The 27,003-nt window shown below is 40.1% G+C and overlaps 1 protein-coding gene and 1 pseudogene across 4 annotated transcripts in view; one reads left to right on the top strand and one right to left on the bottom strand.

Annotated features, from left to right (window-relative positions):
- The window catches only part of TTC1 (tetratricopeptide repeat domain 1), a 73,600-nt gene that overhangs the window by 27,217 nt on the left and 19,380 nt on the right, over positions 1-27,003 (bottom strand). For all 4 annotated transcript variants that reach the window (XM_029217248.1, XM_029217245.1, XM_029217246.1 and 1 more), the window contains exon 3: positions 26,041-26,405. In XM_029217248.1, the coding sequence (XP_029073081.1) occupies positions 26,041-26,373 (333 nt within the window). In that variant the 5' untranslated portion in view covers positions 26,374-26,405. The remainder of the gene's footprint in view (positions 1-26,040; positions 26,406-27,003) is intronic.
- Positions 12,806-13,835, top strand: LOC114892391 (annotated as a pseudogene).

Here is a 27,003-nt window from a genome sequence, read left to right as displayed (position 1 = left end):
GAATACCACACCAACTCCCACAGTGAAAACTCTAGTTCCCAGTAACAGCAATATATTTACTCATTTGCTCTATCCTAAAATAAACAAAAAGGTTCAAAATTACTATATGACTATCACTACCTATAACCTACTACGTAAAGTTCAAGATTTCATTGCAGTTCTTTCCGACTTTAGGATATATTCTACTAAGGGTATACAGCCAGAATATTATGTCCAAAGTTATTGGAATTATCTTCTCTATGTAATCAATTTGATATAGTTATGTTAACATGTAATCAATTTGATACAGTTACATTAATTTGTTCCTCTTTGTAAGCCATTTTAGGCTTAATTTTCCTTATCCTTTCTGATTTAATTTTAACATTTGAATGTGTAAAATGTTTAAACAGTTCAAAACTCAATACTAGGTGGGACTTTTTTTTTTTTAATTAAAAAAATTTTTTGCTTGCATTGGGTCTTCGTTGCTGTGTGCGGCTTTCTCTAGTTGCGGCGAGCGGGGGCTACTCTTGGTTGCGGTGCACGGGCTCTAGGCACGCGGGCTTCAGTAGTTGTGGAGCACGGGCTCAGTAGTTGTGGGGCATGGGCTTAGTTGCTCTGTGTCATGTGGGATCTTCCCGCATGCCTAGGGACCAGGGATTGAACCCGTGTCCCCTGCATTGGCAGGCAGATTCTTAATCACTGTGCCACCAGGGAAGTCCCTAGGTGGGACTTCTGATGTGTCTAATCGAGGAGGTTTACAAACCCTCTAACCCAAAAGCAACTACAAAACTGGACAGAAAGATAAAAAACAACCATTTCAGTGACCTGGAAATTGATTACAGGATTAACAACAAAGTGAATAACACTTATTTTAGGAAAAACTCATTTAGGAAATAACAATGAAAATCTGTGGCATACTTGCTAGAGACTGCTCCCCTTTTTCCTCCCATCATTCAATGTGGTAATTCTAACACCGCAAGGTAGGTTGTGAATAACCAGCAGTTTCACTGACTTGATTCAAAGAAGGTGAAATAATCCATGCCCAGTGGTGTTGCAATCTGAGTGGCTAGCAAACAGGGAAGGCCAGGGGTTCTACTAATCTGTGGTAGCAGTCCTGGTTGGGCAAATAAGGGACCCATGGGTCAGACAAATGTAACAGGAAGATACAAAGAGAGAGTCATAGAGGCACTTGACAAGCTCTTCAAATATCCTGGCTGACTGGAGTTGGTGTGCACACTTGAGAAGGATGGAGAGGGCTGAAACTATTCATGCATCCTTGTTCTACTAGAAGCCTGTGCACATGTGCTGAGGAAATGCAAGAGGGTCCAATGGGGCGGACCTGAAAACTATCTGAACTTAGAACACACTTCTAAATCCACACATAGATCCAATGACAGCAGGTGGAAGCCGTATCGATTTGATGTGTTTGAACATAATCTCTGACCAGTACTGCATGGCCACTAAACTGTGTGGAAACAGAAGCAACCTCAAGAAAGCCAGACTTAAAAATAAAAACAGGAACAAAACCAAAAACCAACTGAGCAGAGCCATCAGTGGCCACACATCCCAGAGGAAATGAATCACACAGCTAAGTCCAGGTAAATTACTAAACAAATAAGCAGACAGGCAAAATAGCAACAACAAAAATAATTGGGGGCTGGGGGAAGGTCAGACTTTAGAGTTGCTACAATATTACTTAAAATGCCCAGATTCAACAACAAAAAAAACTGTAAGACATGCAAAGAGGCAAGAAAGTTTGACCCACAATCAGGGGGAAAAAAGCAGTCAACAGAAACATGAGTATATACAGATCATCCGGGGAAGCCCCCTCACCAGTGCGGAGATCAGCTGGGACAGAAGGGGATCTTTGGGGGCTTGGAGGTAGAGCCCAGCAACCGGTCTGTGGCAGGCAGGACAGAGTGAGACCTACACAGATGGTGCATGCCAAAGCCCTGAGCTCCCCAGCCTGAGACGTGTGTCTGCTGGTGCAGATGGGGGCTGGGGGCTGGAATATGGGGTCTGGAGAGTAGACCCAGGTAGAGGACTGCTGTTGGCTGCGAAGAGACAGCCTGAAGGGATGGGAGTGAGGAGCTCCGCAACGTGGAATGTTTGTGGAAGAAACCTGGGCCGCCAAAGAGATGCAGCTCCATGGCTGAGTGGTGCATCAAGGGTGGGGCTGCCACTGCAGCCTTTCCCCATGCACCGGCCCCTGCCTCCACAGGCACTAGGAGGGGCTCCCACTTGGGTGGACTTGCTGCCCTGGTTGCCACCTTGGCCCCCTCCCGCCTGGGCAGGCTCATGTGCCCCGGGGCAGCCTCAAGAGCAGATGCAGGTGGGTGGGTAGCCCACACGCAGAGGTGGGGCTGAAACCACAGCTGAGCCCCAGAGGCCGTGCAACTAAGAAAGAAGAGCTGAAATCTCTCCTCACGGCTGTGTGAACCATGGATTTATATCTCCGCTGCCAGCTTCGTGAATTCAGCGCCTGCAGAACATCCAAACAGACGAGGGCTCCTGCAGCTGAGCCACGTCTAGCTCTAGCAGCCGTGGGCTTTGTGGGCACATACACACAAGGGGTTGGGCCAGGCCAGAGTCTGAGCTGCTTCCATAGCTCCCACAGAGGGTCCAGGTGCACGATTACTGCAGTCCTATGACCTGACTTCAGTGGATCTCTGCGGGTGTCCTGGTGAAAACAATGCCTCAGAGACACCAGAGCCAATTGCCAGCATACCCACAGTTAAGGTGGGGCCGAGAGCAGTGCCAACAACAGGGTAATTTGTGAGTGCGCACAACTGGTGAAGGGTGACGCAGCAGAGCACACTCACAGGTGAACAGCTCCAGAGGAGGAATACTCAGTGGCTTCTCTCCCAATGGGAGTGCTCCAATCCTGCCTATCTTGCACCACAGATCAGAAACACACCTCAGAAATGGATCTGGGGGCTTCTACTTCAACAAATGGGTAGCAGACCCTGCCCCTGACAGGGTAGTGACAACCACAGAGCCAAGGGGAGGCCCTGCTCAATATCCAGTGCAGGCTCTGGTCACCACAACATCAGTCACACCTCCTATCAAGGGGATAACAGCCAGCATACACTGAGGAAAGAGGTGGCAGACATTCATACAAAAAAAAGCCCTTGCACCAAAAAATATTAAACCCACACAGGCTACACAGGGATGCTCCCACATAAAAATAGCCCTCTAAGACAGTCTGAGGGTCTGGCACCGGGAGGAAGAACCCCAGGGCATTTGGCATTGAACGCCAGTGGGGTTTGAGCGCAGGAGCTCCACAGGGCCAGGAGCTCTTGGAGGGTGCACACAAGGTCTCACATGTGCTGGGACCCAGCACAAAGCAGGGAATATTGATTGGCGGCCCCACCCAATAGCCTGCAGGTTCCAGTGCTGGGATGCCTCAGGCCAAACAACCAGCAGGATAGGAACACAGTCCCACCCATCAGCAGACAGGCTGCTTGCAGCCACCTCAAAACACACCCCTTCACACGGCCCTGCCCAACAGAGGGACAAGATCCAGCTTCGCCCACCAGGGCGCAGTCACCAGAAGCAAGAGGAACTACTATCTTGCACCCAGTGGAAAGAAGACCACAAACACAGAAAGTCAGACCAAATGACATGACAGACGAATATGTTTCAGGCAAAGGAACAACATAAAAACTGACAAGAACAACTAAATGAAGAGGAGACAGGCAATCTACCTGGAAAGGAAATCAGAGTAATGATAGTAAAGATGATCCGAAATCTCAGAAAAAAAACAGAGGCACAGACGGAGAATCTACAAGAAATGTTTAACAAGGAATTAGAAGAACTGAAGAGCAAACAAACAGAGATGAACAATACAATAACTGAAATGAAAACTACACTAGAAGGAATCAACAGCAGAATAACTGAGGCAGAAGAACGGATAAGTGACCTGGAAGACAGAATGGTGGAATTCAACGCTGCGGAACAGAATAAAGAAAAAAGAATGAAAAGAAATGAAGACAGCCTAAGAGACCTCTGGGACAACATTAAATGCAACAACATTCACATTACAGGGGTCCAGGAAGGAGAAGAGAGAGAGAAAGGACCCGAGAAAATATGTGAAGAGATTATAGTCGAAAACTTCCCGAACATGAGGAAGGAAATAGCCACCCAAGTCCAGGAAGCACAAAGAGTCCCATACAGGATAAACCCAAAGAGAAACACACCGAGACACACAGTTATCAAATTGGCAAAAATTAAAGACAAAGAAAAATTATTGAAAGCAGCAAGGGAAAAATGACAAATAACATACAATGGAACTCCCATAAGGTTAACAGCTGATTTCTCAGCAGAAACTCCACAAGCCAGAAGGGAGTGGCATAATATACTTAAAGTGATGAAAGGGAAGAACCTACAACCAAGATTACTCTACCCGGCAAGGATCTCATTCAGATTCGATGGAGAAATCAGAAGCTTTACAGACAAGCAAAAGCTAAGAGAACTCAGCACCACCAAACCAGCTCTACAACAAATGCTAAAGGAACTTCTCTAAGTGGGAAACACAAGAGAAGAAAAGGACCTACAAAAACAAACCCCCCAAAATTAAGGAAATGGTAATAGGAACATACATATCAATAATTACCTTAAACGTGAATGGATTAAATGCTCCATCCAAAAGACACAGGCTTGCTGAATGGATACAAAAACAAGACCCAATATCCATATACATGCTGTCTACAAGAGACCCACTTCAGACCTAGGGACACATACAGACTGAAAGTGATGGGATGGAAAAAGATATTCCATGCAAATGGAAATCAAAAGAAAGCTGGAGTAGCAATACTCATATCAGATAAAATAGACTTTAAAATAAAGAATGTTACAAGAGACAAGGAAGGACACTATACAATGGTCAAGGGATCAATCCAAGAAGATATAACAATTATAAATATATATGCACCCAACATAGGAGCACCTCAATACATAAGGCAACTGCTAACAGCTGTAAAAGAGGCAATCAACACTTTAACACCTCACTTACACCAATGGACAGATCATCCAAAATGAAAATAAATAAGGAAACACAAGCTTTAAATGACACAATAGACCAGATAGATTTAATTGATATTTATAGGACATTCCATCCAAAAACAGCAGATTACACTTCCTTCTCAAGTGCGCATGGAACATTCTCCAGGATACATCACATCTTGGGTCACAAATCAAGCCTCAGTAAATTTAAATCATATCAAGCATCTTTTCTGACCACAACACTATGAGATTAGAAATGAATTACAGGGAAAAAAACGTAAAAAACACAAACACGTGGAGACTAAACAATATGTTAGTAAATAACCAAGAGATCACTGAAGAAATCAAAGAGGAAATCAAAAAATACCTAGAGACAAATGGCAATGAAAACACGACGATCCAAACCTACGGGATGCAGCAAACGCAGTTCTGAGAGGGAAGTTTATAGCTATACAAGCCTACCTGAAGAAACAAGAAAAATCTCAAATAAACAACCTAACCTTGCACCTAAAGGAACCAGAGAAAGAAGAATAAACAAAACCCAAAGTTAGCAGAGGGAAAGAAATCATAAACATCAGAGCAGAAGTAAGTGAAATAGATACAAAGAAAACAATAGCAAAGATCAATAAAACTAAAAGCTGGTTCTTTGAGAAGATAAACAAAATTGATAAACCATTAGCCAGACTCATCAAGAAAAAGAGGGGGAGGACTCAAATCAATAAAATCAGATGAAAAAGGAGAAGTTACAACAGACACCGCAGAAATACAAAGCATCCTAAGAGACTACTACAAGCAACTCTATGCCAATAAAATGGACAACCTGGAAGAAATGGACAAATTCATAGAAAGGTATCACTTTCCAAGACTGAACCAGGAAGAAATAGAATATATGAACAGACCAATCACAAGTAATAAAATGGAAATTGTGATTAAAAATCTTCCAGCAAACAAAAGTCCAGGACCAGATGGCTTCACAGGTGAATTCTATCAAACATTTAGAGAAGAGCTAACATCCATCCTTCTCAAACTCTTCCAAAAAACTGCAGAAGGAACACTCCAAAACTCATTCTATGAGGCCAGCATCACCCTGATACCAAAACCAGACAAAGATACTACAAAAAAAAAAAAAATTACAGACTAATATCACTGATGAATATAGATGCAAAAGTCCTCAACAAAATCCTAGCAAACAGAATCCAACAACACATTAAAAGGATCATACACCATGATCATGTGGGATTTACCCCAGGGATCCAAGGATACTTCAATATACGCAAATCAATCAATGTGATACACCACATTAACCAATTGAAGAATAAAAACCGTATGATCATCTCAATAGATGCAGAAAAGGCTTTTGACAAAATTCAACACCCATTTATGATAAAAACTCTCCAGAAAGTGGGCATAGAGGGAACCTACCTCAACATAATAAAGGCCATATACGACAAACCCACAGCAAACATCATTCGCAATGGTGAAAAACTGAAAGCATTTCCTCTAAGATCAGGAACAAGACAAGGATGTCCACTCTCACCACTATTATTCAACATAGTTTTGGAAGTCCTAGCCACGGCAACCAGATAAGAAAAAGAAATAAAAGGAATACAAATTGGAAAAGAAGAAGTAAAACTGTCACTCTTTGCAGATGGCATGATACTATACATAGAGAATCCTAAAGATGCCACCAGAAAACTACTAGAGCTAATCAGTGAATTTGGTAAAGTTGCAGGATACAAAATTAATGCACAGAAATCTCTTGCTTCCTATACACTAATGATGAAAAATCTGAAAGAGAAATGAAGGAAACACTCCCATTTACCATTGCAACAAAAAGATTAAAATACTTAGGAGTAAACCTACCTAGGGAGACAAAAGACCTGTATGCAGAAAACACTGATGAAAGAAATTAAAGATGATACCAACAGTTGGAGAGATATGCCATGTTCTTGGATTGGAAGAATCAATATTGTGAAAATGACTATATTACCCAAAGCAATCTACAGATTCAATGCAATCCCTATCAAATTACCAATGGCATTTTTTATGTAACTAGAACAAAAAATCTTAAAATTTGTATGGAGACACAAAAGACCCCGAATAGCCAAAGCAGTCTTGAGGGAAAAAAACCGAGCTGGAGGAATCAGACTCCTTGACTTCAGACTATACTACAAAGCTACAGTCATCAAGACAGTATGGTACTGGCACAGAAAAAGAAACACAAATCAATGGAACAAGACAGAAAGCCCAGAGATAAACCCACGCACCTATGGTAAACTAATCTATGACAAAGGAGGCAAGGATATACAATGGAGTAAAGACAGTCTCTTCAATAAGTGGTGCTGGGAAAACTGGACAGCTACATGTAAAAGAATGAAATTAGAACACTCCCTAACACCATACACAGAAATAAAATCAAAATGGATTAGAGACCTAAATGTAAGACCAGACAGTATAAAACTCTTAGAGGAAAACATAGGAAGAACACTCTATGACATAAATCACAGCAAGATCTTTTTTGATCCACTTCCTAGAGTAATGGAAATAGAAACAAAAATAAACAAATGGGACCTAATGAAACTTAAAAGCTTTTGCACAGCAAAGGAAACCATAAACAAGACAAAAAGACAACCCTGAAAATGGGAGAAAATATTTGCAAACGAATCAATGAACAAAGGATTAATCTTCAAAATATACAAACAGCTCAAGCAGCTCAATATTAAAAAAACAAACAACCGAATCCAAGAATGGGCAGAAGACCTAAATAGACATTTCTCCAAAGAAGACATACAGATGGCCAAGAAGCACATGAAAAGCTGCTCAACATCACTAATTAATAGAGAAATGCAAATCAAAACTACAATGAGGTATCACCTCATTGTATACATTGGAATATTACTCAGCCATAAAAAGGAAAGAAATTGGGTCATTTGTAGAGACACGGATGGATCTAGAGACTGTCATACAGAGTGCAGTAAGTCAGAAAGAGAAAAACAAATATCGTATATTAATGCATGTATGTGGAACCTAGAAAAATGGTACAGATGAACTGGTTTGCAGGGCAGAAGTTGAGATACAGATGTAGAGAATAAACGTATGGACACCAAGGGGGGAAAGCCACAGGCTGGTGGGGATGGTGGTGTGATGACTGCACGACTGGGACTGACATGTATACACTCATATGTGTATAATAAGAATACTCTACCTAGGGACGTCCCTGGTGGTGCAGTGGTTAAGAATCTGTCTTGCAATGCAGGGGGCGCTGGTTCGATCCCTGGTTGGGGAACTAAGAGCCCACATGCCGAGTGCCACAACTAGAGAGCCCATGTGCCACAACTACAGAGCCCACGCACAACTAGAGAAAAGCCCGTGTGCCACAACGAAAGATTCCGTGTGCCACAGCTAAGACCTGATGCAGCCAAAAATAAATAAATATAAATTTAAAAATAATAATAATAAAAAAAAGAATACCCAGCAAGGCTCTCATTCAGATTTGACAGAGATATCAAAATCTTTACAGGCAAGCAGAAGCTAAGAGAATTTAGCACCACCAATCCAGCTTTAAAACAAATGCTAAAGAAACTTCTCTAGGTAGGGGGAAAAGAAACAACAAAAAAAAGGGCCATAACTAGAAACAAGAAAATCACAAATGGGAAAGTTCACTGGTAAAGGTAAACATATAGTAACAGCAGGAAATAATCCACACACGAATAGGATATCAAAACCAGCAACCACGAGCAGATGAGAGTACAAATGCAGAAAATGGGAACTGCATTTGAAAATAAGAGCCCAGCAACTTAAAACAACCTTTTATGTATATAGACTGCTATATCAAAACCTCACGGGAACTGCAAACCAAAAAACTATGATACACACACAAAAAAGAAAAAGAAACACAACACTAAAGATAGTCATCAAATCACAAGAGACCTACAAAAACAAAAAGACCTGCAAAAATCAAAAACAATTAAGAAAATGACAATACGAATGTACATATCAATAATTACCTTATATATAAAAAAATTAGAAATGAAAAAGGAGAAGGTACAACTGACACCACTGACTATACTACAAAGCTACAGTCATCAAAACAGTATGGTACTGGCACAAAACCAGAAATATATATCAATAGAACAGGAAAGAAAGCCCAGAGATAAACCCATGCACCTATGGTCACCTAATCTATGACAAAGGAGGTAAGAATACACAATGGAGAAAAGACAGTCTCTTCAGTAAGTGGTGCTGGGAAAACTGGACAGCTACATGTAAAAGAATGAAATTAGAACACTCCCTAACACCATACACAAAAATAAACTCAAAATGGATTAGAGACCTAAATGTAAGGCCAGACACTATAAAACTCTTAGAGGAAAACACAGGCAGAACACTCTTTGACACAAATCACAGCAAGATCTTTTTTGATCCACCTCCTAGAGGAATGAAAATAAAAACAAAAATAAACAAATGGGACCTAATGAAACTTAAAAGCTTTTGCATAGCAAAGGAAACTATAAACAAAATGAAAAGACAACCCTCAGAATGGGAGAAAATATTTGCAATCAATGTGACCAACAAGGGATTAATCTTCAAAATATACAAACAACTTATGCAGCTCACTATCAAAAAAACCCCAAACAACCCAATCAAAAAATGGGTGGACTATATAGATAGACATTTCTCCAAAGAAGACATACAGATAGCCATACTAAGTGAAGTCAGAGAAAGACAAGTATCATATGATATCACTTATATGTGAAATCTAATAAAGAATGATACAAATGAACTTATTTACAAAACAGAAACAGATTCATAGACATAGAAATCAAACTTATGGTTACCAAAGGGAAAAAGGGGGTAGGAAGGGATAAATTAGGAGTTTGGGGTTAACATATACACACTATTATATATAAAATAGGTAACTAATAAGGACTGACTGTATAGCACAGGGTACTCTACTCAGTATTCTGTGGTGACCTATACGGGAAAAGAATCTGAAAAAGAATGTGTATATATATATATATATATATATAAAACTGATTCACTTTGCTGTACACCTGAAACTAACACAACATTGTAAATCAACTAAACTCCATAAAAATTTAAAAAAATTAAGATGCTGATGTTATAAAATAAAGCAGCTATAAACAATTTGTTGAAAAACTAAAAGGAATGTGTTTAAAGACTTAAATGAGCATGATGACAACGATTAAAAAAGAGAATCATGAAAAAGGGACAGAAATTATTTTAAAAAAACAGAACAAGAAAACAAAGAAGAAAAGTTCAATAACTGAAATAAAAAATTCACAGATGGGCTCAACAGATTTGAATTGGCATGAGAAATCAGTAAACTTGAAGTTAGAGCAACAGACATCCAGTGTGAAGAACTAAAGGCAGAAAAAAAGATGGAAAAAAATGAACAGACCCTTCATTAATATATGTGATAGGAGTCCCATAAAAAGAGAGACAGAACAGATGTTTGAAAAACAATGACTGAAAATCTCAAAACCGTGGTGAAAATTGTTATCTAAAGATCCAAGAAGCTCAGCAAACCCCAAGTATGTAGATCCGTATCTAGAGACACCAGAGTCAAATTATTCAAAGACAAAGAGAAAATCTGAACACAATGAAATTAAAAACAACTTATCAGGTATAGGGGAACAGCAAAACTATTAATACCTGATTTCTTACCAAAAACAATGAAGGCCAGAGGCAGTGTAACGACACATTCAAAATGGTAAAAGAAAAAAGACTGTCAATCAACAATTAGATATTTAGCAAGACCATACCTCAAAACAAAAGCAAAATAGACATTCACAGATAAAGACAGAGAATTTGCTGCTACCATACCTGCCTTACAAGACATACTAAAGAAGGAAGTCCTTTGGACTGAAAGGAGATGGTAAATTTTCATGAAGAAATGAAGATCATCAGAAATGGTAAATACATCAAAGGTTCTATAAATACGTTATTTTCTTTCTTCTTTTAATTTCTTTAAAAGGCAGAAAGATTTATAAGATAATAATTACAACACTATATGGTTGGGTTTACAAAATATATTGATATAATATATGATGATGGTAGCACAAAGGAGGGGGGAGGAAATGGAGCTATACTGAGGCAAAGTTTCTATTTTTTACTGGAATTACGTAGCATTAAAGTAGACTGTAATAAGATGCGTAATGTAAACCATAGAGCAACCACTAGGAAACTTTGGCTAAGAAACAGATGGTTAAAAAATCAGAAGTATTAAAATGATACACTAAAAAAATTAACACAAAAGAAGGCAGTGAAAGAAACAGGAATAAAAAAGACAAGAGACATGCAGAAGACAAAACGGCTGATATAAGTATAACCATGTCAATAGCACAATGTGAATGGACTAAACACTCTAACCAAACAGCAGAGATTGTCAGACTGGAATCAAGAAGATCCAACCATATGCTATCTATAAGACACACTTTAGATTCAAAGACACAAGTAGGGTGAAAATAAAAGGATGTAAAAAATATATCATGCAAACAGTTAACCATAAAAGAAAGAGTAGCTGTCTTAGTCAGTTTGGGCTGCTATCAACAAAAATACCAAAGACTGGTGGCTTATAACCAACAAACATTCTGGAGGCTGGAAGTCTAAGATCAAGGGACTGGCAGATTCACTGTCTGGTGAAGGCCTGCTTCCTGGATCATAGGGGTATTCTCACCATAGCCTCACATGCCAGAATGGTCAAGGGAGCTCTCTTTGATCTCTTACACTAGGGCACTAATCCCATTTATGAGTGCTCTACCCTCATGACCTAATAATTTCCCAAAGCCTCCATTTCTTAATACCATCACACTGGGAGTTAGTTTTTAAGATGTAAATTTTGGGAGGATTAAAACATTTAGTCTATAGCAATGCCTATAGAAGTATGAGACAAAATAGTTTTTAAAAAAAGAGATATTGCTAGAGACAAAAAAGGAACATTTCATGATGATAAAGGAGTCAATAACTCAAGAAAATATAACAGCTATAAATGTATATGCACTTAACGGCAGTTACAAAATACACAAAGAGGACAAATTGCCAGAACTCAGAAACTTCCCATGTGCCCCTTCCAAATCTGTAATACCCTCTCTCTCACCCCAAGCTCATATCCCCAGGCAAACACTCAATTTGTTCTTCATAAATTAACTGGAAGGATAATTTATGGATTATTGACTGAGGTTAGCATAATTCTAAAAATTTGTAATATTCATTATGCTTGCCACCTTGGGGGAAATGTGTCCAAAAATGACTCTTAAGAGATCTTAGAGGTTCCAGACCCCTAAGCATTTTGCAGTCTACACTCACGTTGAATTCTGACTTAGCTAAAACTAACACTTTCTGAGTGCTTTTATGTGCTAGTCATTTAATCCTTACAACAACTTTGTGAGACAGGTACTATTTTTTTTTTTTGCGGTACACGGGCCTCTCACTGTTGCGGCCTCTCCCATTGCGGAGCACAGGCTCCGGACGCGCAGGCTCAGTGGCCATGGCTCACAGGCCCAGCCACTCCGCGGTATGTGGGATCCTCCCGGACCGGGGCACGAACCCATGTCCCCTGCATTGGCAGGCGGACTCTCAACCACTGCACCACCAGGGAAGCCCGACAGGTACTATTATTATCCCACTTTACATCAAGTTAAATGATGGAGCTAGGACAGATCTGTCTAACCTTTTATGCTTTTAACCACAAGACTATATTTTCTTCCACATGTATGGAAATAAAGAATTGTTCACAGGAGGAAGTAACTGAGCAAGGCACAGGACCTGCTGCAAAAAGGTAATAAGCACAGAGCTTCTATGTTTCACTGTCCTAAAGAAAAAGTGACTTTAAATTCCCTTGCTACCAAGAATTAGGGCACTTGAAAAGAAGATGACACTGCTCTAGAACATGTCATCAAGTCCCAGAGATCTGATGTTTAGTCATTTTGAGGTAGAGGTTTATGTTAAAAATAAACCTCTACCTCACTGAATCAGGGACTTGCACCACAGGTCTTGGGTTATTCTTCTATAGTTAATCCAAGGCCATTTTTCACTGAGTTAGCAAAATGGATTCCTTGCAGAGGGATGAATTCAATCTGCAAGTGTTTAAAACTTATTCTTTGCCTTTACAAATACAGGGATGCCCGGGATCTTTTATTTTATTCTGTTTTCCAGGAAATTATTTTCTTGCGTCACCGGGTAAAAGAAATTCACGTTTTCCCAGGGGGCTGCTGAAGATGGCGGAGGGGCAGGTCCCGAGGCTCAATGGCCGAGGCCATCTCCTGGGCCGCCTGGCGACCATCGTGGCCGAGCAGGTACTTCTGGGTCAAAAGGTGGTGGTTGTGCACCGTGAGGGCATCAACACTTCTGGCAATTTCTGCAGAAACAAGTGGAAGTACCTGGCCTTCCTCCGCAAGCGTATGAACACCAACCCCTCCCGCGGCCCCTACCACTTCCGAGCCCCCAGCTGCATCTTCGGGCGGACAGTGCGAGGCATGCTGCCCCACAAGACCAAGCGAGGCCAGGCCACTCTGGACCGCCTCAAGATGTTTGAAGGGTTCCCGCCACCCTATGACAAGAAAAAGCGGCTGGCGGTTCCCGCTGCCCTCAAGGTTGTGCGCCTGAAGCCCACGCGGAAGTTTGCCTACCTAGGGCCCTTGGCTCATGAGGTTGGCTGGAAGTACCAGGCAGTAACAGCTGCCCTGGGGGAGAAGAGAAAGGAGATGGCCAAGATCCATTACCGGAAAAAGAAGCAGGTCACGAGGCTACGGAAGCAGGCCGAAAAGAACATAGAGAAGAAAACAGACAAATTCACAGAGGTCCTCAAGACCCATGGATTCCTAGTCTGAGCCCAATAAAACTGTTTACTCTTCATGCTTGGCCTGGCCTGCCCTTCCTCCATCGCCACCCTAGGATGTGGGGGACCCCCAGGGGCTGCCATCCAGGTGCCACAGGCGGCCTGGGGCTTAGAAGACTGGATATAGCGAAGGGGCCTTAGCCACTCCTGTTTAAGAAAGGCCTTTTTAAAAACTTTTAAAAAGTTATAAGGGCTGTGCAGGCGTAATTTGCCTGTGACCTGTTCATTCGTGAGAGTTTTAGGACATGGGCAGCTGGAACAACCAGTGCTGTCCTAATACCGGCAAAAGTGAGCTGGAAGACCTAATTGGAAGGGACCCCCCGCATCGCTTACAGGGAGTCTGTTTAAGCTTCCCACGTGGTCGGATACTATACTCTGCAGCTGTTAGGATGTGAGAGAATGCTTTGGCAGCATGAGTCTGGGGTTCTAAAAGGTGTTTATGGAAGGGAAGTACAGCCCAAGGGGTCACAGGCATAGCCCTTGTGTTAGTCTTCCCTATATTTTGTGAGCCAAACTAATAACTAATAATTTATTTTTAAAGAAAAGAAATTCACATGACATGGGGAACAGTACTTTCTTAAAGATGAAAGTATTGAAATATATCACAGAAAACCATCTCAACCGCATGCTTCTTACTTCTATACTAATCAATTCTCCACTTATTTTGAAATTTTATTACCACACAAATCTCTGGTGTCCCAGTCTGAGTCTAAATGAGGTTCTCTGTTTTGACAAATAATGCCACTATAAACTAAGTTAGGTTTTAAATGATTATCTGACAAACAGGAAGAAGGTGAGCATTTCGGAAAGGATACAAACTTGGTCTTAGTTGATACTAAAATTTAACTAGATGACTGAGGCAAAGATGGACTTTTAAAAACAGTGCTGGGAGAAGTTGGTAGTCATTTGTAAAAAGATAAAATTAGATTGCTATGTCACACCATACACAAGAATAAACGCTAAGTGGATTGCAGACCTAAATGTAAAAAGTGAACCCATATAAGTACTAGAAAAAAACAGGTGAATTCCTTTTTAAGCTTAGTTGTTGGAATGGCTTTCTGTGACTCAAAATCCTAGAGAACTCCAACTGATATAACTTTAAATACTGGCGTAACCTGGCAAAAATGTCAGGTGTTCAACCATTCCCTTATCAATCATAAAACAACCACTCTCCACCAGAGACCCACTCAATGAAGTGGCTGGCTAGGGATATTCCCTATACTTTAGGTCAGTGAACACAACATAAACACACTTGACTTGGAACTTAAAAGTGTATATCCCTTCTATCATTATTTCATTATTAAATGATAAAAATTTGCACTTGCAAAAAATTTTTTACATTAAAAAAAAATCTTCTCTTAACACATTACTGACGGGGGATTTTTGCAGAAACTAACGCCTGTGGCCAGCCATTTGTTATGTAAGTGAACACTGAAATAGCCGCATTTGAGTAAGTATCAACACATTTTTGCACTTTATTTGAAACTTTGTACATGTCTTACTAAAGCATTCTAATATTTTGTTAGCGCGTGATAGGCAGTATAGCAGGCACCTCTGTGTAGGGGAACAGAACATCTATTACAAATATACCGGGTTTCACTGCACTTTCCCCTGGAAGAGCAGACTCTACACTTTCTGGCAGCATTTTTTTTTTTTTTCAGTCCTGTGGGTATTATTTCCTCTAGAATATGTTCTTTTATTTTACCTGATAGTCGACAAGGTGGATATTTGCGGGGGGCTCTTTTAGAAATGCCACAAGAAGGACTAGGTGCGGGACCACCACTACATTCACCAGCATGGTCAGTTACCCATTCCCTAGCTACTGCTAACAAAAATTGCTTGTAAGTCATTTTATTCTGTGCATTAAAGCTACAATAAATCTTAAACGCATTGAATAAACCACAATTACTCAAAGAGAAACCCACTTTCTTATACCATTTTCAAGTCTTCTGGAAGATACTGAAGTTTGCCAGATATGGATCAGGCTGATCAACTCCTTTCATATATTTATTATACTCTGATATACAAGTGGGCTTAGTTATCTGATAGCCAGTCCTCCTGTCTTCCTTTCCTGTAGATGCCATGGAGGCGTCATGAATAGTTGTCACCGTGTAGACTAACCTCTTGTCTTTCCATAGAAGAATCACTTCTCCCTTCAGTAAGAATGTCATTTCTCCCCTCTAGGTTTTTAGATATCTCCTTTAATTGATTTGGTAGACCACGATTCTCTCTTATAGCCTCAAAAACTCTGGTTTTATTTTTCAACAATATTTCAGATGTGGACACACTGTTGTAAATCCCAAGGTTGCATACATATCCAGTTTTACTTTCCCTAACCATGCTGACCAGAATTCCATTATTTTGTAAGTTTTCTGGGATTATAGGTTTTGAATCTGCATCATCCTCTCCACTTTCATCGCCTCATCAAGTGATGGCTCTTGTTTGGGTATATAGATTGACTGGAACTTTGGTAGAAAATAATCCAAAAGAGGTTTAACTTTTGAAATTCTGTCTGCAGGAAGTGGAGTTTCCGAGGTATCGTTGAAGTGAAGAAACGTCATTATTTGTTCGAACCTTCTTCTCGTCATAATCTTTGGAAAGATAGGTATTTCATGTTAAGGGATCAGTCGACCAATATTCTTTCCAGTGTGACTTTCTTATTTGTCCCATCAAAATTATTAATTCAAGAAACTTCTTCATGTCACTATTGGTCACATCAGTCCATTTTAAAGCCTCATCATACTTTTTATATGATTTTTCATTCTGTTGGTGATTCAAGTTTGTTTGAGAAGCGACCAACTCGAAAAAGTCATCACCAAAAATTGTTATTTCACTAACACTTTGTGGGTGGTTATATTTAACAGTTACACCTGACACACCTGTAAAGTCTTCTAATTTTCGTGAAATGTTGTCTTCAATCCACTCTTCTGTAGAAGCAAAGAAGCATTCTCCAGCACCGTAAGTTTCATTTTCACTTTCCGTGTTAGAATCAATCACTAAGGTTTTTTCTCTTTTTATTGGTCTAATACTCACATCCTCTGAATCAGAACTATACTCTGAAGAACTATCATCTTCTGAGACACTAGTATATATGTCGCTCGGACAATCAGAGAAAGTATCTGCATAAAATTCACTGAAAAATTCTTCTTCATTCAAAACTTCACGATGCGTCATTTTAGAAAATATTATGGTAATAAACTTGCATTTATAATATACACAAGGTTGGAACAAAAACCTAACGGAGGAAAATGTGAATGATAATGGCAATCATAAGTTGTGTAATGAACCCTTGATCAATTTAAGCTCTAACAACTTAGCATGGTGATATTAATTAACTGTATCATTCTCTAAAAACATACTGATACGTCTCTGGTCAATAACATTCAGGTAACAAAAACGTATTAATATGTCTCTGGTCAATAATGTGTTAATTAAATAATTCTACAGTGAGCATGTGTTTAATAGACAACAGGGAGAAAAACAAGAGGTTCACATCAGCAAGTTAACTTCCATACTGTAACTCTATCAGCAGCTATCTGCTTCCCCCTGCAGCTTTGTAAAGTAACTGCTACAAAATAAAACTTGGCGCAAACTTAGTCAAGCACAGTAAGCAGAGATCAATCCACCTGGGTAAAAAGGATGATTAAAAAAAGCTACACACTTGCTAAAAGGCTGGAAAGTGGAAGCATATGCAGTAAAACTTTCTGCTTCAGTCCTATTTAGGTGGGATAAGGAAACCTCAAACTGAAAGGCCTAGGGACACCAGTCCTACAAATTATTCTGAAGGGAATTCTTTATCATTAAAAAGGGAACAAAAGATTCAGTTTTGTTTTCTTTGAAATCTGACATCACTTGCTTTACAGATATAGACACACTTGCTCTTTCCACAAGTCATTTTTACTAGTCCACTAGGAGTTTGGAGGGAGACTCTCTAGATTTCAGTTGTAGTTAGAACCTGACTCTCATTAAGTCTTACCCTTCTGAGGAAAGATGACTGATATTGAAAATGCTTCCTTGTTTCTTAACTCAGAAAATCCCATCTCCCAAAACTCAATTTAACAGAAATAAATTTTCTTATTTTGGTACTGCTTAAATTCTGCCCAACAACTCTTTCTTTAAGTTTTTTAGACCTTGAGCACAGATCAGGGTAAAAGAAAATATCCTATTATTAAGCTCTTCTGATGCTGGATGGAGTCACTATACAGGTTAATCAATACTTCTTGTTTTGGATGCTTAGTCATCTGTGTCCATCTAGCCCTCTGTCTCCCAAAATGTGGCCACAGTTCTACCTGAACCAAAATGACCTGGGAGATAAGCAACAAGGATTTACTGTATAGCACAGGGAATTATATTCAATATCTTGTAATAACCTATAATGGAATATAATCAAGAAAAAATATAACTGAATCATTCTGCTGTATACCTGAAACTAACACAATATGTAAATCAACTATACTTCAATTAAAAAAACCAAAAAAACCTGAGGATGCTTATTAACAAAGTAGATGCCACCTCACAAGTCTGTGGTATCAAACACTTCTGAGGGCTTTGCATGTTTAGTAAGTTTCCTGTGATTCTTAGACACAATTAAGTTTGAGAACCACTGATCTACACAAAGAGATCTTCCTTAATAAACACCGGAAACACTGAATGCTACTTTAACTTCTCCATCAGCAGATAACTTCCAAATGTTTTAGGGTAAAACAACCCTTACTTCCCCTGGTTTAAACTCAGAATCAGAAACCTAAGGTCCCTTCCTTAGAGACTGTCATACAGAGTGAAGTCAGAAAGAGAAAAACAAATATTGTATATTAACGCATATATGTGGAATCTAGAAAAATGGTACAGACGAACCTGTTTGCAAGGTAGAAATAAGAGACACAGATGTAGAGAACAAACATATGGACACCAAGGAGGGAAAGCTGGGGGGGTGGTGGCGGTGGTGGTGGTGGTGGTGGGATGAATTGGGAGATTGGGATTGACATATATACACTAATATGTATAAAGTAGATAACTAATAAGAACCTGCTGTATAAAAAAATTAAATTAAAAAAAAATCTAAGGTCCCTTCCAAGTTCTTAAATTCTAGGATTTTATTTAATCACTTGCCAATAGCATTCATTAAACTCAATGCTGGTAAACTCTAAGAAATTGGTAAATATGGCAACCTTAGTTCAAAAGGATGCCCATTAAGGGAAACAAATCAGAAAGGGTTTTCTCATAAGGTTAACAGAATATGCAGGCCACTATAGAAAAGTTACTGAAAACTTTCTGGAAGCAACCAAGAGAACTGTTCCCTGCAAACATGTCCATTGTTACAACACTGATAAGATTATGAAAATATTGCAATGAGGCAGGAGAAACATGGAAATCAAAAGGATTAAGTAATGTGGGATTTAAGAGAAATGAGAGCGACGGGGGAAAGACTGATATAGAACTTTGGCACTAAACCAATACTTCAATAAGGGCTCCTGTTTAAAGACTAAACAGCCTTAAAGGAAAAAACAATCCTTTACAGTTTCAGAACCTAAGGAAAACGTTTTAAAATCCCAGAAACCATATGTTATGAGCCCATGTTCACCAAGCAACAGACTTTTGTATCCATTACTTAACTGAATCTATGCATTTGTAAATGAACACTATGTGCAGACAACTGGCACCAGGGAGTAAATCCATTAAAAGGACGAAATCTGCATTTGGGCTTACAAATAAAAAAGCTTTTTCATTTGCAAGCAAGAATTAAATCACCAGAGCCCTGACGAACTCCAAGTCCCTCCATCATCTCCATATTTGTAAAGGGCATCACCAGCTACCCAGTAGCCAAAGCCAAGGAATCAAGCTTATTTCTCACTCCAGCCCTCCCAACTGAATCCAGTATGTCTCGTCAACTCCACCTCCAAAATGAAATCATTCACTTACCTTCACTCGATCCACAGTTCAAGCTACCATCATCTTCGCCCAGCCCGCCATGTTAGGCCCTAGCTGGTCCCCATGCTCCACTCTGCCCCCACCCCCTGCGTTCTCTGCACAACCACCAGAATACTCTTAATAAGATGGAAATAACTTTCATCTTTCCGCTGGCTTAACTACCCATCTGTTTCCTACTGCACTTGGAAAAAAATTCAAATCCCTTACCATGGCTCACAAAGTGTTCCATCATCAGACCCTCTCTTATTTCATCCCCCGATTCTCTTCCTTAATCACTATGCTCCCACTAATGGCCCTTCCACTCCTTGCATGCCAAGAATACAGCCAAACCTGTAGGGTCTTTATACTAACTGCTCCCCTTCTATGGAATATTTTCCTCTCAGATGCACATGTGACTCCTTTTCCCGTCCAAGTCTTTCCTGAAATGACACTTCCCCAGAGAGGCCTTTCCTGACCAACCAATTTTAAGTAGTCCTGCCCATGGTTCCAACTCCCATGCCTACTTCACTTCATCTTATCATTCCCCCCACCCCACCCATACCAACTAGAATATACATATGAGAGATGTGTGTCTTATTCACCACTGTATTCCTAAGTGCCTCAAACAATGCCTGGCATGTGGAAGAAATGCAAACATTTCTTGAATAAATGAATGATAAAATCTCTGTAATTTGTAAGACCAATCACTGGCCCTCATGGGAGAGAGAAAACATTATTCAGCTATTTAATGAAGGAAGACTATGTGCAAGGCCCCATGACAGGGGTCCTCAAACTTTAGTGTGTGCACAAGAATGAGAGAATTTATACATGAGGCATAAGAACCCCATTTTGACAAGCAGCCCACAAAAGATGATTCTCTTACATCAATACCACCACAATGCAGTATATTCCATAGGTCCCCAAAATATAAGCATCTTTGTATCAGAATATTATTATAGCAATAATTCTCATCTGCTACCAGATATGTCTTCCTCAGCCAAGCCTTTCAGAATCACTTATTTGGGGCTTCCCTGGTGGCGCAGTGGTTGAGAATCTGCCTGCCAATACAGAGGACATGGGTTCGAGCCCTGGTTTGGGAAGATCCGACTATGCCACGGAGCAACTAGGCCCGTGAGCCACAACTACTGAGCCTGCGCATCTGGAGCCTGTGCTCCTCAACAAGAGAGGCTGCGACAGTGAGAGGCCTGTGCACCGTGATGAAGAGTGGCCCCTGCTTGCCGCAACTAGAGAAAGCTCTCACACAGAAACGAAGACCCAACACAGCCAAAAATAAATAAATAAATAAATAAATAATAATAAAAAAAGAATCACTTATTTGCTTTGCAGATCTAGTACATCTCAAATGTAAGCTAAAATCCTATTCCTCTAGGTAGTCATAGCTACATTTAAGGTTTCACAAACAGTTAAGATTGCTGCTGAAACAAACACACATATAGTGCTTTCCTTAAGAGATTTTGCCAGTTTTAAATGAATCTTAACTGCCTTCCTCCTCTGTTACTCTTGATCTGCTGAGAACTGGCACCCTCTTGAGCCTGGACCATCTTCTCAGCCACAGGGCAAGTCAAGTCAGCTTGAATAACAGACTTTAGCTTTTGTTTCTTTTCTTTCTTTTTTGCGGTACGCGGGCCTCTCACTGCTGTGGCCTCTCCTGTTGCGGAACACAGGCTCTGGATGCGCAGGCTCAGCGGCCATGGCTCACGGGCCCAGCAGCTCCGCGGCATGTGGGATCTTCCCGGACTGGGGCACGAACCCGTGTCCCCTGCATCGGCAGGTGGACTCTCAACCACTGCGCCACCAGGGAAGCCCCAGACTTTAGCTATTAATACTTGATACATTTAGTAATACATATATCCTATGATAGCATATCTTTCCCAAATCCTCAAAGGTCAGCTTTATGTGCTTTTTTCTTTAGTAGAAAGTCCACCCTGGTTGTAAAGAATCAAATTTTTATTTATATTCTCAAATTGGAATAACTTTTATTGTTGTTGATCATAAATGTAATACATGCTTACCATAAAAAAAGCAAACATTACAAAATTATATTAAATATAAATGAAAACTTCCCAATAATCACACCCTTTAGAGCTACTCACTTTTTATAGTTTGGTGTATATCCTGCCAAACTTTCATGTATAAACATATTTTCACACAGGTTTTTAACGTAAAAGGAATCATCACTGACCATTCCATAACCTGCTATAAAGAGAAAACACCTGGGTGTCTCCTCTACTCTCAACACTCACTCTGAACACTTCTGTGACCAAATGTGTAGGAGTTTCTCCCACACCAAGCAACTCCAGCTCTGCAGTGGACTCCAGCCAATGTCCTACACTTTAACTCAATTCTGACGCTATCTGCCTAGAGATAGGGTCAGACCCCACAGGTTAAGCACTGAGTTCCACAAGACTGGCTCCATCCTCACTTCAGATACCAACTGCAAGTCCAGGCTGTCATTTCTACTTTTTTTGGTCTGTTTATATAGTTTTTCTTTTTTTCCTGTAGTTGATGTACAATATTATATGTTACATAAAAGGTGTACAACATAGTTATCCACAATTTTTTAAGATTATACCCCATTTATAATTATTATAAAATTTTGCCTATATTCCCTGTGTTGCACAACATATCCCCGTAGCTTATTTATTTTGCATATAGTAATTTGGACCTCTTAATCCACTACTCCTATCTTGCTCCTCCCTCCTTCCCCTCCCCACTAATTTGTTTCCTGTATCTGTGAGTCTGTTTCTTTTTTGTTATATTCACTAGTTTGTTTTACTTTTTAGATGCCACATATAAGTGATATCATACAGTATTTGTCTTTGTCTGACTTCTTTCACTTAGCATAATGCCCTCCAAGTCCATCCATGTTGTTGTAGTCACCTCTGCTTTTGACCCATGGGCTATAAGTTGGCGGCTTCCACGACCACCTCCTCAGGTTCACTTAATTTGCTAGAGGGGCTCACAGAACTCAAGAAAGCAGTTTACTTATTAGGTTACCACTTTACTATAAAGGACATAACTCAGGAACAGTCAGATGGAAGAGATGTATAAGGCAAGGTATGTGGGAAGGGGCACTGAGCCTCCATGCCCTATGGATGTGCACCCTCCCACCACCTATATGTGTTCACCAACTATGAAGCTCTCTGAACCCAATCCTTTGGGTTTTTTATGGAGGCTTCATTAAGTAAGCATGATTGATTAATCACTGGTCATTAGTGATTAGTGGTCATTAGTGATTAACTCAACCTTCAGCCCCTCTCCCTTCCCCAGAGATGGGGGTGGAGTGGGGTGAGGCTGAGAGCTCCAAACTCTGACAACTAGACCTCATCCTTAGGGGCTTTCCAAAAGTCATCGCATTAACATTAACTCAGGTGTGGTTGAAAGAGGCTTGTTATGAGTAACAAAATGAACCTTTATCTCTTTCCACCTAGGAAATCCCAAAGGTTTTAGGAACTCTGTGCCAGGAACTGGACAAACACCAAATACATGTTTATTATAAATCATATTATCACACCTGCTTATTAATACATTTAACATTCAGGCATTACTCCATGCCAATACTAATATTTATCTCTTTAATGACTACATTGTACACTACCACATAAACATGCCAAAAATGTTTAAAGTAATACCCTCTGTTCAACATTAGTTCTAGTTTTCTAAAAGTTCTAAAATTATGAATGATCCTGCAATGTATCTTTATATATACACCTATACATATTTTTAATAACTTCCTTAAAATAAGTGACTAGAAGAGAATCAGGTTTAAAGCTGTACTGTCTAATATGGTACTCACTAGGCACGTGTGACCACTTAAATTAACTGAAATAAAAAATTTAAAAATTCATTTTATCAGCTGTACTAGCCACATTTCAACTGCTCAACAGCCAGATGACTGTTAAAATGTGGCAGCCAATGGCCGGTGGCTACCATACTGGACAGTGTAGATACAGAACACTCCCATCATTGCAAAAGGTTCCACTGGTAGCCCTGATCTAGAGAAATGGTCATATAAAAATTTGATATCTGTACCCCAAAGAAATGATGTAGCAATCCAAACTCCCAATATCAGTACACGAATTCCTACCTCCTCTTCTTGTCAACATCAGATCAATGTTCTGATCTGAGAGATGAGACATGTTTTAATTTGCATTTAAAAATTATTAGTGAGGCTGAAAGTCTGCACATTTTGTGGCCATTTGTGTTTATTTTTGTTGTTGAATTATCTGAACTTTGTCTACTTTAAAAGAATCAAGCTTAAACATATCCTTTTCCCAATGACCCATAAAACCAAACCTTATGTGCAGCAAAGAGACATTTCTTCATCTGTTTTGCTGGTTTCCTAATATTAATTTCACAAAGATATTTATTAAAGCAGCATAAAGATAGCTAATATTACAATTGGGGTGAGTTACCCAGGTGTACACAGTTGTCAAAACTCACTGAGCGGGACTTTCCTGGTGGCACAGTGGTTAAGAATCTGCCTGCCAATGCAGAGGACATGAGTTCGAGCCCTGGTCTGGGAAGATCCCACATGCCACGGAGCAACTAAGTCCATGTGCCACAACTACTGAGCCTGCGCGCCTAGAACCCGTGCTCCGCAACAAGAGAAGCCTGCGCACCGCAACGAACAGTAGCTCCCACTCACTGCAACTAGAGAAAGCCTGCACGCAGTAACAAAAGACCCAACGCAGCGCCACCCCGCAAAAAAAAAAAACAAACAAAAAACTCACTGAGCTGTACACATCAGAGCTTAAACAATTTCACAACATGTAAATTATACCTTAATTTTTATAATGGGAATGGAGAGCAGAGTATGTAACATTTTGAGGCAAACCACTCAATTGTCAAACCGATGGCAAGCCTCTATATCAGGGCAAAATATATTAAAGTATTAGAAAAGCATTGCTAACATTTTAACATAGACGTTTTATCAATGTTTCTAAAAAGCCTGCACCAGTGATGTGAAAGCTGAACCAAACACTCACTTTCTGGAAAATCATTGCCCTGATGTTACTGTACGGTACTTGATTTAATTTTCCGAGCCATTTCTGGTGAGGTCGTTCATGAACTGGGCTCATTTCTGCCCTTTATCCTTCTCTTCTGGTAGCACACACTAACACAAAAGCTAACATATGCATGTTAAAACCAACAGATTTGATCATGAAAAGTGCCTAAGGAAGGACACAGACAAGATGGTTTTCCTCACCTTCCACTACCTCCCCACTCCCATTCTTACACTGCACATTTACCATCTCAGTCCAGCACCAATCCATCATAACCTGTTCACTGAGTGAGCTCTTCAGAGGCATAAGCCACAAATCTCATTCACGTTCTTTGCAAACTCAGATATTACAGTAACTCTTCATGCGACCTTGCTTACGGGATCAGAAGGAAGGATAGATGGAGGACACTAAGCCTCTCCTTCCCAAAGTGAAGGCTTGCTCAGTTACTAAGCCCAGGGCAAAGTAGCAGGAAAGTGTGCATTTTATTAGGACATCTGCTTTGTAGGAAGACAGCTGTTTTTGTTATTAAGTTCTACATATTTTGGCTTTGGAATCAAGGAGATCTGGGTTTGAGAATCAGTTCTGCTATTTATTAGATATGTGATTTCAGGCAAGTTACTGTACTACTCTAAGCTGTTCTCTTATAGGGATGTTAACAGTATATGTCATAGGCATGTTGTGAAGATTAAAACACAAGTAACATTTTAAGCTCAGTGGCTGGCACATTTCTGGTGTTTAACAAATGACAGCTACCATCACACACAATTCTGTTCCTCAAGAACGAACTGTAAATGACACAGGTCCCAGTCACTGCTCTCTGTAGCCAAGTCATCACCACCAGGAAATCCAGGCAGTCTTTTTGCTAACAATGGATTAGCATAAACAAGCAGCATACCATAATTCTATAAAGTCTGACTAAAAAAATAGCCATTACAGGAATTTCAGCAGCCAAACATACATCATTAAAAAAAGCTAAAAGGTGTGTATATATATATATGTTAGAAACAATTACACAAGATGAACGTAAGAACTCAAAGTTCACAGGAAAAAAAGGAAATTTCTTTGCTATGCAGACACACTCAATGCTGCCCCACCATGCCACTGATTTATCTCAGATCCATCACTACTAAAACAATAAACATACAGATGGGCAAGTCACTCTTTACCACAAATGAAGCAGTCTATGATAGAGCATCAGTCACATTTATTCACTTTAAAAAGCAGTTTACATGACAGATCATGCACAATAAACAAAACAGTTACCTTTTTCTCTTCATCTGGCATGTTTTTTTCCAGTTCCATTAGGTATTCTTCATCTAGTTCAGAGGAATTCACATCATTATCAGGTTTGTTCTCAACCTTGCCCACTCCTGGCTCTTCCTTCTCAAATGAGGCACTTGCATCATGAAAGCACTCCTCTTCTTCTTGGTCCTCCTGGGGATGGGGCTCAACATCGCTAAGCACCTTGCTCTGGGAATGGTGATCTTTGGCATTAGACACTGGAGGGTCAACACGCTCTGCTTCCTGGAGCTCTGTTACTTTCAAACCATTGAACAGATCCTCTGGAACCCTACAGTTTTCTGACTTCTCCCCCATGCTGAATCAGTGAGGGAGGTGAAGCTGAAACTCTGGGAAAGAGAAAACATGTTAGGTAATGGTATCTATCTATCAAATACTACCTATCACACCTAAACAAACTTCTGCATCAAAGCCCAAATCACACCCTAACTTCCTTTCACTGGAATTAATTCATTTATATATTCATATATAAAGGGTATCATACGCCCATAAATAATACCAAATGTAACTTTAACTGATACCCTTTTCAGAACTTCTTATAAGCAACGAGACACCGATTTTAATGTGATTCTTCCACTTTCCACTGCTCTCAGTTTGTCGGGGTAGCAAAAAATAGGCAGAAGCGAAAACAATGGCAAGAAAAATGAAGCGTCTCTAATTTTTATTCAGAACGAATAGCCAGATCGTAAATAAGGAACCACGGCCTGTCTTTCCAGCACCACCACACGAAGCTCAAAAATAAGTTTCTGGTGGAGCTAAAACTACAATCTGTGCCAAAAGAATAATCATCAACTTCCCCCACATGCGTGTGGTAGAGCCAACGCAGGTTATAGTGGGAGGCCCTGGCTCAGGTGGCCCTAATCAGCATTCCCGAGGGGGTCAGAATCAGCCACGAAAAGCGTGGTTCTCAACCCTGGGTGCACAACG

Source organism: Monodon monoceros, unplaced genomic scaffold (genome assembly GCF_005190385.1).
Source record: "Monodon monoceros isolate NGI ecotype Baffin Bay Population unplaced genomic scaffold, NGI_Narwhal_1 Super_Scaffold_12, whole genome shotgun sequence".
Lineage (NCBI taxonomy): Eukaryota > Metazoa > Chordata > Mammalia > Artiodactyla > Monodontidae > Monodon > Monodon monoceros.
Note: the sequence above shows the minus strand (reverse complement) of the source record. Positions and strands in the feature narration are given on the sequence as shown.